This window comes from Ursus arctos, unplaced genomic scaffold (genome assembly GCF_023065955.2).
Source record: "Ursus arctos isolate Adak ecotype North America unplaced genomic scaffold, UrsArc2.0 scaffold_19, whole genome shotgun sequence".
Lineage (NCBI taxonomy): Eukaryota > Metazoa > Chordata > Mammalia > Carnivora > Ursidae > Ursus > Ursus arctos.
In genome coordinates this window covers 27,149,309-27,162,636 of record NW_026622863.1, presented here as the reverse complement: position 1 = coordinate 27,162,636, position 13,328 = coordinate 27,149,309, and the positions used below count along the sequence as shown (strand labels likewise).

General features: G+C 37.7%; 2 protein-coding genes across 3 annotated transcripts in view; both read right to left on the bottom strand.

Moving 5' to 3' along the window:
- The window catches only part of HYDIN (HYDIN axonemal central pair apparatus protein), a 375,249-nt gene extending 362,003 nt beyond the window's left edge, over positions 1 to 13,246 (bottom strand). Inside the window, exon 1 of the mRNA XM_057314225.1 lies at positions 13,164 to 13,246. Coding sequence (XP_057170208.1) covers positions 13,164 to 13,225 — 62 coding nt within the window. The 5' untranslated portion in view covers positions 13,226 to 13,246. The remainder of the gene's footprint in view (positions 1 to 13,163) is intronic.
- On the bottom strand, positions 5,948 to 13,242 carry CMTR2 (cap methyltransferase 2). 2 transcript variants are annotated; one of them, XM_026495180.4, is made up of 2 exons: positions 12,956 to 13,242; positions 5,948 to 9,504 (listed from the first exon to the last, which is right to left on the bottom strand). In XM_026495180.4, exon 2 carries the CDS (start codon positions 9,483 to 9,485, stop codon positions 7,170 to 7,172), a length of 2,316 nt encoding a protein of 771 aa, XP_026350965.1. In that variant the 5' UTR covers positions 9,486 to 9,504; positions 12,956 to 13,242; the 3' UTR covers positions 5,948 to 7,169. The 2 variants fall into 2 exon arrangements, with proteins under 2 accessions (XP_026350965.1, XP_057170209.1); XM_057314226.1 differs by having other exon boundaries at positions 13,164 to 13,242.
- Positions 13,247 to 13,328: the final 82 nt, after the last annotated feature.

Here is a 13,328-nt window from a genome sequence, read left to right as displayed (position 1 = left end):
TGTGCAAGTGAGCTGCAAACTGAAGTTGTGTATTTTTCATGGAACATCATATTTACTTGGAAGAACAACTGGGAGACAAACCATAGCTACTATATAGTTGGTAGTTATAGTTTATAGTTATAGACTTGGGTATTTGACAGATACTTCCTCAATAATTAATAAGGGGAGCTCTCATTTCAAGGAAAACAACAGATAGTATTTGTCGCTGAGAGAGAATTCAAGCATTCAAGCAAAAATTAAAATTTTAGAAAATTTTTGTCCACCACCCTGAGTTTGACAGCTTCTCAATACTTAGATTTTTTTCTGATGAGATCAGCAGTGATGTTTAAAAATGCTATTTTTTTTGGTACCATATAAATCAAATGCGTCAGACATTTGCAAGATCTGCATAACTCAATGAACTCATTTTCCAAATGACCAATTCGTGGGGTTACCAAACCACGTGTGAGTAAGCGATCCCTTCAAAGTGCAAGACAGACCGATGCATTTTAACAGAGTACAAAAAGTTCATTAATATGTTCAGATTCTTCTTTGCAACCAACTTTTAAGAAACTATCACCTGTCAAGTTTTGGAGCAGCATCAAAGAACATCATAATTACCCAAAAAGGTTATTAAAATACTCCTTCCTTTTCCAGATTTTCTTAACTACTTCAACTAAAACAATGTAACGCAACAGACTGAATATAAAACAGATATGAGAATCTGTCTTCTATTATGAAGACAAAAAAGATCTGCAAAAATGTAAACACTGCCATGCTTCTCACTTTTGTTTGGAAAGTTATTTTTTGTAAAATGTATTTATGTTAACACAATAGTTTTATCAGTTATTTCTCAATTAATTAATGAAACTTAAAATTTTTAACAGTTTAGCTTCTGACACGGAACATCTCAACAGATATAATCCAGTGAACAAAAGTTCTTCGGATTCTTCAGTAATTTTTTTTTTTTTAAGATTTTATTTATTTATTTTGACAGAGAGAGACAGCCAGCGAGAGAGGGAACACAAGCAGGGGGAGTGGGAGAGGAAGAAGCAGGCTCATAGCGGAGGAGCCTGATGTGGGGCTCGATCCCGGTACGCCGGGATCACGCCCTGAGCCGAAGGCAGACGCTTAATGACTGAGCCACCCAGGCGCCCCATCTTCAGTAATTTTTAAGAGAGTTTACTGAGTCTTGAGACCAAAAAGCTTGAGAACAACTGCACTGTAGACATTCCCATTAAGGTCAGGAAGATGTCAGGTATGGGCAGAAATATACAAGATGACAAGGGCATACGTTGTGCCAGAAAGTATACAAGCTATCACAGACTGTTTGAATTATGTAAAAAATGACGTGGGTATCAACTTGAAGGAGCCCTTCCCCCACTCACCCAAGTCAAAATAGAGTAATTTGAGCATCAAATGAGAACAGTATTTGTAACTGATTAAAATACGTCAAATACATAACAATCCATGAGCACCTAAAGATAGTTAAAAAAACACACACAAAAAATTTCATTGGGGCGCCTGGGTGGCTCAGTCGTTAAGCGTCAGCCTTCGGCTCAGGGCGTGATCCCAGCGTTCTGGGATCGAGCCCTACATCAGGCTCTTCCAATGGGAGCCTGCTTCTTCCTCTCCCACTCCCCCTGCTTGTGTTCCCTCTCTCTCTGGCTGTCTCTCTCTCTGTCAAATAAAAAAAAAATAAAAAAAAAAAAATTTCATTAGTCACCTTTGAGGGTTGCTAAAACATCACCTTATTTTTCTGAAAACTTAAGTGTTTTAAAAAATGAAGCACTCCTCCCATGTTTTTCCTGAACAAACTATTCCCCCCCAAAAATAAGTGGGTGACTCTAATATGTGTTATAAAGTCCAATTAATACTGAAGAAATGTGGTTAATCATTAATTTGCAAACTCTAATAGAGCTAAGTATCAATACCCATTAAATGCTAAAATGATTAAATGAAAGATCGATAGAAAAATGTAGTGTATAAATAAGGTTGACATCTGAATCTGACTGACCTTAATGTCACTGAGAGGGGGCAACTAGCCATTTTGTGCTTCATGATCTGACAAAAAAGAAAGTACACAATATCACTTATGAAGTTTTCTTCCAAAGGTAATCAATCCTCTGTATCTAAGTACCAATTCATAGGAAATATGTGGCATGGAGGTACAAATCAAAAGACAATCAGCCAAATTCAGCATGTGGAAAAGTACAGGACAGTTAACATGGCTTAGAAAAGAAAATGTTGGGCTACAGAATGGGGTGAGGGACTTCTAATTGCACATTAAGCAAATACAATGGGCCAACCTTATTCGGGTCCTTATTTGAACCACCTACAAAAAGGCACTTTTGAGACAACCTGGAAAATTTGAACATAGACTAAGTATTGGGTGATATTAATTTTGTCACATGTGATAAAGTCCTTATCTGTTAAGACAGATTTCATGAATCTGTTTTAAAATACTCCATAAAAAGGGGGGGGGTAGGAAGATAAAGCAAGTTAAGCAAAATGTCGGTAGTTAATGGAACCTGGCCGAGGGTACATGAGGGGTTGTTAACATGATTTTAATTTTGTGTATGTTTGTAAATTTTCTATAATAAAAAAATCAAATAGTATTCTGAAGACACCTGTATTTGACCATATGAAATATAAGTATATGCCATAGCACCCTGCCCTTGAATTCATAATTCTGGAAAGAAAATGAAAGAATGGAGAAAAAAGATAGAACAATGGAATATTGATTAATTTAAGGTAATGCTCAGATTGAATGACTGAAGCAGTAAGTGCAACAGCTCCAGGAAAAGATTCGTATTACCGGAGTTATCAAATAGTTACAGGAATGATGTTTACTCTAAAAAAAAAATCACTAGGATATGTTTGTGCTTCTTTTGAAATTTCTCAACCAGTCTAGTATGCAGACTAATTTTTCAATCCTGAAATGCACTGGAAACAACAGAAATTCTCAAAAGCCGAGACAGTAAAAGCACATCTGTCTTGCCCAGTAAAATAATTTGGTGTTGAAGCACAAGCTTAAATAGCAAAAAGAGGCAGATATACATGTAAATAAAATATGTTTATCCACAAAGGTCTATAGAATCATTTTAGCAAAAATAACTTTCCGGCAGAATGTACACAAATAGTTTAGAGAAAAAGAATAACCTCTACAAATGTTTTCCTTAATTGTATTATGACAAATTTAACCCACAAATCAACAAGGCGGCTGCGATTTTAAATAATAAATAATACTAAAAGTCTGGTAACAGGCTACACTGATGCTGCTACACTGGGCACACAATAAACACAGAATTCCACCTAGCTGGTCTATAAAGATACTCTGGAAAGACAGCAAGAATAAAGTCCCAAGAAAATTAGAAAAAATATTACTCTGGATACAACTTGTCAATAAGTATACAACCTGTATGTGACCACAAGCACATCAGACTTATAAATAAAATTTTCATTTGAATAAGATTAAATGCTAACCTATGCTCAATGACAGGTAATTTCTAAATATTTTTACTAATATAAAACAGCGGGTATCTTCCCCACATCTGTGGTTATAAAGCAGCTTCACCTCTTCCCGAAACATTCTAGTATAAACTTGTACTTATCCAAAGATAAGTTATGTTGATCTTCTGTATTGGTTCAAACTAAGAAAACGAAAGTAGCAGATTGGTGGGGGTGGGGGGCAGACCTCCTTATTCGAAGATTGCTACTTTATATAAACTAAAGAATGCACTGATTAGAAGTACAAAATAACAATCAAGAACTCACTATAAATTTTGAGGATTATTGCTTTAATTACATGCCCAAAAACATACCTACATATTATGAGTTACTGTGTGTTGTATGCTCTTAGTTTACTTGCTACTTGGCCATTAGGCCAGCTCTAAAATATGTTTACCATTCAAATAGAAATTCATTAGGGAATACTAAAATTTTTGTTTTATGATTAGTTCTGCTCCTAAAATCAGCCTGAAATGAGTTTAATCCAGTAAAAATAAAATAAAATAAAAAGGTGAGGAGGCCTATTATCAAATAATACAGTCTCTATTTTCAATAGTAACTATGGAGTAGATTTTCAGTCAGGCCTTGCGTATCTGTACCATCTACATATGGTAATTTTTCATCATTTTAATAGGGGATAACATTTACATTAAATCTAAGTTTTGTTCAAAATGTATTAAACAGGTAACAAAGGACATTTAAATAAGGCCTAACTATATGAGTTTAATTAATGTTTTTATTTTTTAGAACATAAAAATTAGCAAAAAACCCTCATGCTTTAAAATCTTTGTAAGCATATACTACTTTTATAAAAATGATAATCATTAATGTTTAAAACAATTAAAAAAGTGAAACTAAAAATGTCCTATTTCTTACTTTCATCTAGAAAGCAAAAATACACTAAATGAAATTTCAGTGTTGCCCTTTTATTTGCAAATCAATTTAAATATGGAAAAGTATTTAAACATGGAAAATAAGATTTTGGTTGGGTTGATAATCAACATTTTCGTTTCTAAAAATATGAGAATGTAAGGGATTAACTGATTTCATTTACCCATGCCACAGTAGTATAACTATAATGAGTTCAACTGGAAGTGAAAAATAAAGTTTACATATTTTTAAAGACCAGATATAGTCTCATCAAAAATAAGTAAGATAACAAAAGCATCAACCAACTTTTTTTCCCAACTCTCCCTAAATTTTTTAAATGCTTCTTTCATTCCACTCCAAGATCTCTGCTGTAGAAAAAAATTTAATACAAATCTTTTTAAACAAAATAACTATTTTAAAGATGGAGTAAATCCACAAATTCGACCTTTAATTTATTCCAGAAAAGATATTTTCAATGAATTTAAATATTTAAGTAACATTAGGATAATATATAAAGGCCTCCACTAAAATATAAAACTTCTTCTTAGGGAGAACAAAAATTAACATTGAAGAAATTAAATTTATAAGACCTATTTCTCATCTAAGTTTTCTAGAAAACACATTTGTGAAGTTTACATTTTCTGGCTGTTAAAAAATTCTTTTCAAAAAGCACCACGATTAAGTAAAAAATCTCAAGATCTACAAATAAAAAGTTTTTTAAAATAAAAGTAACAATCTTGATATACAAATCACGTCTCACCTTACAGTCTTCTTGTCATTCATTTTTTGGACAGCACTTTTCCTCCCCTTTTTCTCAGAGAAGTTCCTATAAGTCATTGGTACCTGTCCTCCACATCCAGTTCAATCTGAACCTTCAAGTCCTATCTCACCTACAGAGCAAATATGAATCCAAAAAATCAGATGAACAGCAACTGATTCGAAAGACAAGTTAGATACCAAAATATATTCTAATATACACCAGTATGCCATATATTCCAACAGAGATGGATTAGTGTTAAAAAAACAAACAAAAAAAAAAAACCCTAAGCATTCAATGGTTATTTGAGGTGCTTAAAAGAAAGTTTTAATACCAGTAACCCTGACCTAGGCTCTCAACTTCATTCGAATGAACTAGTTAAAATAAGCAAAACTAAACTGCATCATTGTATTGGACCAAACCCACCAAGGCATAAAGACTCTTAGGTGCAAAACGTTTTTCCAAGAGTGGTTTTTAAGTCTCTCCTGGTAACCAATTTTCTGTCAGACTTCTGTCATTATACAACTGGAACTGCTTCCACAGTGACCAGTAAGAAATCACAATTCTTCTGGAAATCTACCTCCAGGCCTCCACACCCTCCCTGGCAAGAACTCAATCTACCCCCTTATCCTCCCTCCCTTAAGTATTCAGTTTCTTTCCTGAAGTAGAAATTCCATAAATATTACAATATTAAGGACTAAATTTTAATGAATACAAATCAGAGGAAATGAAGGAACATTAACTCCCATTCAAACCTTCCTTAAAAAAAATGTTTCCAAGTTATATTTTTAACATCCCCCATGAGTCTCTTTAAAAAAGACGAACACAAAATCTCTCTGCTAATGACTTTATTCATAAATCTATAATGGAACTCAAAAATAGCAAAGAACATGAAAAAAATTCAGATTAATATTTATCAACCAAATATATCAGAGAATACATCTATTTTTTATATCACTAACAAAAATGTCTAAAATGCACATGTGAGAATATAAACATTCTCCACTTTGTGGAATTTCAAAGTAATGAAGATCTGCTTAATACAGTTTGCCAGAAAAGCTCATTTATACTGTCAAATACATATATTTCAAAAGAAATCAGACACAACTGATAAAATAACCATCTCATGGTTAATCTTTTGGTAAAGTGCTACTTTCAAAGAAATAAGATTTAAAAAATTTACATGCTGAACCATCATTCTGGAAGTGTAAAAATTTTTCTTCAGGATTCTCTATGTTCATTACATTCATATGTCCCCAATATGAGTCCATACACACTATTTTACAATCTAAAAAAATCCGTTAGCGCACAGATTATTTCCTGGAAGTTAAAGATTACTAAACCATTGCTAAATGAAGCTTTTCATGATACAGGTATGTACTAGACACAGTGATTTTTAATTGTTTTAAACATGATCTTTGGTTTGAAGCTGTCCTGATATCCTTTCTGGCTGGATGGCTGTGGTCATTAAAATATTCATAAAACAGCACATAGCTTCATTTGAACCACGCGAGTAAATTGGGTCAATGGCCTAAAGGCAAGAAATGGCACATTCAGAGCATCCTGAAAGAGGAGTTCCCTGAATCCACAACTGATGTGGTATTAAAGAAAACCAGCGCTGCTGAGAGTGGTTCACCTCCTTTCATCGAAGACCTCTCTCAATTTATTAATAGCATTAGCCACTGAGGAAACTAGTTGGAAAAAAATCTAATCCGGATGAAGGCACATGGGTGCAAATCTTGAAACAGATGGATAAGATCAAGTGAACTGCTTAAATAAGTATGTGTGTGTCCATCCCAACTGTATATGTGCATCTCATGTTTCAGGTTGAATGTGATCACTGTATAGATTGCACCACATGGAAAACTCTATGCCTAGAGGCATATATATGAGATCAGAATTAGCTGGTAGTTTTCCCGAAATACTGAGACTTTCAATGATACAAAAGTTAGCCTTTCCCCCAATTGAAAGGTTTTAAATAGCAAAGGGCTGAAATAACAATGGAAACTGTAGGAAGCCATAAAGTTAAATCTCAGAAAGGGCAAGTTCAACATCACAGCTGAAGGCTGCCGATGATTTCTTCTCTCTCTCCTTGAATAATTACATGCAAATGCCTTTTAGCAATGGCAGCATTCAAATCCCACAGAAAGTCAAGTAGTGCCCCCTTTAGGAGCACCTCCATGGGCACAAACTGTAAAACCTGCTGGGGTGCGTCAGATTTCAGCAAAGAGCTCAACAATTCATTCACGTTCTGCAGATACTGGAAAACGGGATTTGGAAGGTCCTGATAACCAACACACAGTAGGACTGCACAGGTCTTCAGGGGCTCAGAAGCAGTGGGACAAGAAAATGTGATGAATCTAAAACAGCTGTGGAGTACAAAGATCAAACCAGCCATAAATCTGGTAAAACAAGAAAGTACAGGCAAAATCATAACATCTCCTGTATGAAGCTGCTGCAGCGAATGTAGAAGGCAGTCCAGAAACAGCTGCTGGTAAGTCGGGTCTCCGTCATGAAGCAACGAGCAGCTGAAAGTCATGAGTTCAGCTGATTCCAGGAGGTGAACGTCCAGTGGTATATGCGTTCTGGTATCACGGAGGGTTGGAAGGCCCACAAGCAGGCACTTTATTTGGTTGCTTGGTTCTACCACCTGCTCATCCTGAAGGCACTTGGTAAGGCTGAACAACTCAGAAAATATCAGTTCTTCAGTAAAAATGTGACAAGAACAGTAATACTGCTTTTTGGGCCAGAACTTGGAATCCAAATTCAAGGGTCCTCCTAATGACTTTTCAATTGCTTCATTAAGAGTCTTTAAAATTTCACCATCACAGAAAGGAGAACACTTTACCTTTGGCAGTTTCTTTCCCTCTAAGATATGCCATAAGTGCCACTCAAGATTGGAAGCTGTCCCTTCTAAGACAGAACTCTGCCCAGAATGATACACAGCATGTTCTTCCGCCCAACTATTAAAGTATCCTTTGGCCACCTTATCTTTCCACGAAAGGGTTTCCAGCATTTTCCTTTCATTATAGGTTTTAAAATATCTGTTCCTCTGCCCAAACCATTTTGTATTTGTACTACAACCAATATTAGATTTTTTCACTAGCCAATTATTTCTGGAAAGAGGCTTCAACTGAAACTTTTGCATGAAATATTGAACAGCACAGTCCCTTAAATTATTCAGCTTTGTTTGTTCCCCTTTTCCCATACACTGAAACAGACGAATGTTCTCAGAAATAGTCTCTAGCTGGTATTTATGAAAGAACATACAACATTCTTCATGCCTTTTAAGAAAAGATTCGGGAATCACATGATGGGGAAAGAGAGCTTTCTGGGTCATTTCCGTCCCAAAATTCAGCACCATCTTAGATAACAGAGGATGGATTGCCTCTCTTCCCTTATAGTGGAGACAAACCACATAGACTTCTGAGTTCCCTGCCTTGCTAGTAGCAGGTTTAAAAACGTGGACTTGGTCAAAGGAACAGTTTAGCAGGTACATCAGGTTTATGGAACAATGTTCAAACAAAGTAAACATCTTCAGAACAAAAGAGCCACCATTTCCAAGAGTCATCAGAGCAGTGACAACCTCACAGTAATGCAAAGAAGAGACTAAAGCTTCTTGTTCACCTGGGTTTCCTTGGCAATCAAAACTCCCATCTGCAGTGATCAAGTGAATGGTAGCCATGTTGCTTACGAAATTCTGAAGTCCAGTCAGGTATTTCAAGGTCATGATATCACCAGTGTTATCTGGACCAAAGTACCACCACTGCAAGGTATTCGCAATAAGTCGGTCATCCATAATCATCATAAGATTGTCATTTGCTTCATGGTATGGATTTAAAGTATTAGCTACCCAACTCCAATCACAGGGGAATCGATGGGATTTTAAGTAGTGATTGAGACTAGCTATAAAAGCTCCAGGAGCTTCACAAAGGTGGAGAGAATTCAGTTTTCCATTCTGAAAAGCCTCCTGTGGAATAAGTGGAAAGCTGCACAAAATTTCATGAAACTTACACCATGCTTGAGTACAAAGTTCAGCGTTCACAGATTTTTTCACATGAGAAATTATTTTTCCAGCTTTATTAGTGAAAGCAGTGTGTTCATGCCACTCATCCAATTTCTTATCACTCAGTAGGTTTTTTACTTCATTTAGGGAGTTCTTCAAATCAAGCAATGTATTAAATTCCGTGTGGTCACAAGTGAAAATCTCACTGGGATCTGGTAACTGCCACTCATTATTAAGTGGCTTGCCATAAGAAAAGTTCTTGGCAAAGAGTTCAAAAATGTCAGCAAGAACATCTGGGCTGAATGTCTCTGGGCTGAATGTCTCAGGACTTGAACCCAGTGATGGCTTTCTGCACTTACTCATTTTCAAATTAAATTAAAATCTAGGAAAAGAAAACACATAATTAAATGAATCAAATTTATTAGTGAGTGAAATCTCATCCACAGCAAATCAGACCATACTCATGACAAACCACATAAAATGAGACGGCTAATGTCAGCATATTCTGTTACATAATGAGGCAATTTGGAATAAGGAAAGAGTAAAGGCTTTTACATCCAACAGACCTGAGCTCAAATCCACAGCTAAAAAGTGGCCTTGGGCAAACTACATCTTTGAGTCTCTTATTTAAAAGATGAGGATAAAACACGCCAGCACATAAAAAGTATATAAACGAATATTCATCAGTGATGGCAACTCATAGTAACACAGTAATCCATCTAGCTCCTTCCCAAAATTTTCCTCTACCCATGGCTGAGACACCACCCACATGGCCCCAAACACATTCTCAGACTAGTAAGAGTCATCCCTTGACCTTTGATCAAATTTTAACAAGTAACTTTTAGCTTTTTTTAGTTCCCTCCAAATCTCACCTCCTTCCAGGAGAAGATCCTACACCTGAACCCATTACTGGTGTTGCTACCAAGCCTCTCCGCCACCACACACTTATCCACCCACAAGGACTGCCAAATACACCTTCCATCCAGATCTCACACTCTTGCTAAGACATGCACTTCGGGGGTACCAAATCACCTTTACAGGCCACCAACTAACACTTATCACCATACTGCTTGGTAACTGTGGTGTACCTGACTGCTTAGCCTCTATTCAGCTCAATGCTGAAACTGAACTAGAGTTCAACCTGGCATGTCTCTAAACTAGATTCCTGTCTCATTTGCTCAGACAGCGCCGTGCCTCCACTATAAAATACTGTATCTTCTTGCACTAAAGCATAACACACTTTGATAGAGGATCTTTAAATTGAAGAAATATCCTCACCGAATATACAAATTATAAACAGTCCCCCCCACATTCTGTGTTCTAACGCCGCCTAAGAAATCAAAAACATCCGTCTACTGGAGAGGGAAAGAGCTATAAGGGAAAGAAGCATGGCTTAATGGCCTAGTGTCGGCCTAAGTCATATATCCCAGCAGATAGAGCTGTAAGTATTACACAGTACTTGTTGGCTCAATGTTAATTAATAGGTCCTTTGGTTCATAAGCTCTGCATTTACTTAGCATATTCAATGCATTCTACACCAGTTTTTTAAACAGAATCTAAATCTGTCAAACACAAAAGACTGACAATGAAACCACCATCCTGCAAAAAGCCAGTGTTTGATGATAAAAATGGGAAACAAAGGTGAGCTAATGCCACAATAAATACAATAATATCCAAAAGACTGTATTCTATGAGCACTTATTTTGTACTGTTCTTTTGGCATACTTTTTTCATCTGCTTATATTTTGTTTAAATTATTTACAACCCTGTATACTCCACTAGCTTGTAAGCTTCTTGAAGTAACAAGTATCTTCTTAGTCATTTGTTTGCCACAGTATATTTACAATACACATAGAGTATACTTAATAGTCACACTTGCCCATCAATACCTTTTTCTTATCTTTTTTTTTTTTTTACTGTTAGAAGCTATACTCAGATTTTTTTTTTAAGATTTTATTTATTTGACAGAGAAAGAGACAGCCAGCGAGAGAGGGAACACAAGCAGGGGGAGTGGGAGTGGAAGAAGCAGGCTCCCAGCGGAGGAGCCTGATGTGGGGCTCGATCCCAGAACGCCAGGATCACGCCCTGAGCCGGAGGCAGATGCTTAACTGAGCCACGCAGGCGCCCCTCAGACAGATTTCTGAAAGAAGGCAAAAATGAGGCATTGCCACATTCATTAAAATACTAAATAAAAGCACAGGAAAGTTTATTACGAGTTATTCTTACTTCCCACTGGGCTTACTGGAAACTACAATATTTAGATCGCAACTATATTCTATTTTGGAAAAAGTCTGATTTTAGTCTAATTTCACAGACTACTTAATGGCTGTAGGTGACCTCTGAAATCTTACCTAACTTAATAGATAATTACATTCACACGAGAAAAACTAAAGTGATTCAAACACTCCATTGTTCTTCCTGGCTACACCTGTGGTACACAAATCAAGATTATATCTTATATATTTACAAAAAAATTATAGATGTTAAATATATATATAAATAAAATAATGCTCAGGTCTATAATCCAACCTTTATTTCCTCCAATCGATTCCCAGAATCCACCCACCTCCAGCTACCAGCCTCCTGATTATAGACATGGTCAATACTCCGCTCGATTACTGCCATAGCCTTCTAACTGAACTGGTCTCTTCTATCTTTGCCTCCTTTGGCTCCCTATTTCACTCAAAGTAAATGCCACAGTCCTTACAGTAGCCCACAAGGACCTTGAAGATTTCTGCCCTCCAGCCCCAACCTATCTCTAACCTGTCTATAATTCCCCTTATTCATTCCGCTCCAGCCACACAAGTTTTATTGTTGTTCACTTAAACACCAAGTGCATTGCAACCTGCAAGTCTTTATCAATCCCTCTACCTGGAACTCTCTTCCTTCAGATTACCTGCACAGCTAACTCCCTCACCTCCTTCAAATATTTACTCACGTGTAATTTCTCCATGAAACCCACCCTGACATCCTAATCGCATCTTGCACTACCACCAATGGTAAAGGTATGGACCTAGTTGTACTTTTTTTCCATGACTCTCTTTTCCTTCTAACATATGATTTGCTTATTATGTTCATTATTGTCTTCCCCAAACTAGAATCTAAGCTCCACAAGGCAAGGATCTTTGTTCTGTTGACTCAATTATCACCCCGAGGTTACAACAGTGCTTAGTATATATATAGTAAACACTCAGTGAGCATTTATTGAATAAATGAATGTATATCATACTTAGCACAAACGGCACTCCTCTGATTAGGTTCTGAATAGGAGTCATATTAAAGCACTTCACTCCAGCACTTCAATGCATGACCAAAAATTTAAAAAACAACAAAACACGTGGTTTACAGAACAGAAGAAAAAAGTTTCCAGTATGTTCCTCTGTCTCCTTCATTAAGCACTCCATAGAGCTCTGTGGCATCACAATTCTGCTAGGAGGGTATTACCATTCTTGTTTTGCAGATTCGAGTGGAAAAGTCATGTAACCCCCTGCCCAAAGCCCCATAGGAAATACCTGCAAAAGTCGTGGGCCGGGCACAAAACCCCCAATATCTCATCAACAGCGCTCTCTCCAATTAACGCTGTAATACAAAGGAGTTTCAGAAGTGTTTCTGGCAACTCCTCGTCCCAGCAACGGTGAAAATAATAGCTAGTGTCTATCCACCGCTTTACTTTGGGCCAGGGGCACCCAAGACCTCGTTTCACCTGAAGTGTGTCCCAAGCTCCATTCGAGCGGTCCGATTCCCTCCTGACCTGGAAGAACCTTAGTCCCAGCCCCGCCTCACCCTCTGCAACGTCGAAGGAGGACCAGGCCTCGGAAGCCGGGTCTGATTACCTTCGCTCACGCCCACCTCGGCCCCCCGGGTCTAGAGAGGCGGCGCTTCACTCTCTCTCCTCACTCGAGGGAACCATCCTCCACTTCCGCTCCCAGGGCTGCTTCCCGGAACGGTCGCTCCTAAAGGTCTGAGGCGCCTAGGTGGCGCGCCGAAAGGCCGGGAAAAATGCCCTGGCCCGCCCTCGCAACACCAGAAGCGGGAACCCACCTCCAGGCCGCGCTGCCGCGGAACGTCGACAGACCGCGGCCCGAGGGTCCTGAAAGCCACATTGCGCACGCGCTTCAAGGCCGGGCTGGCGTCACGCGTCAACGTTACGCACGCCGGCGACTGACAGCGCCGAAGCCCTCGCTCCCTAGGTTTCGTTTCTCCGCT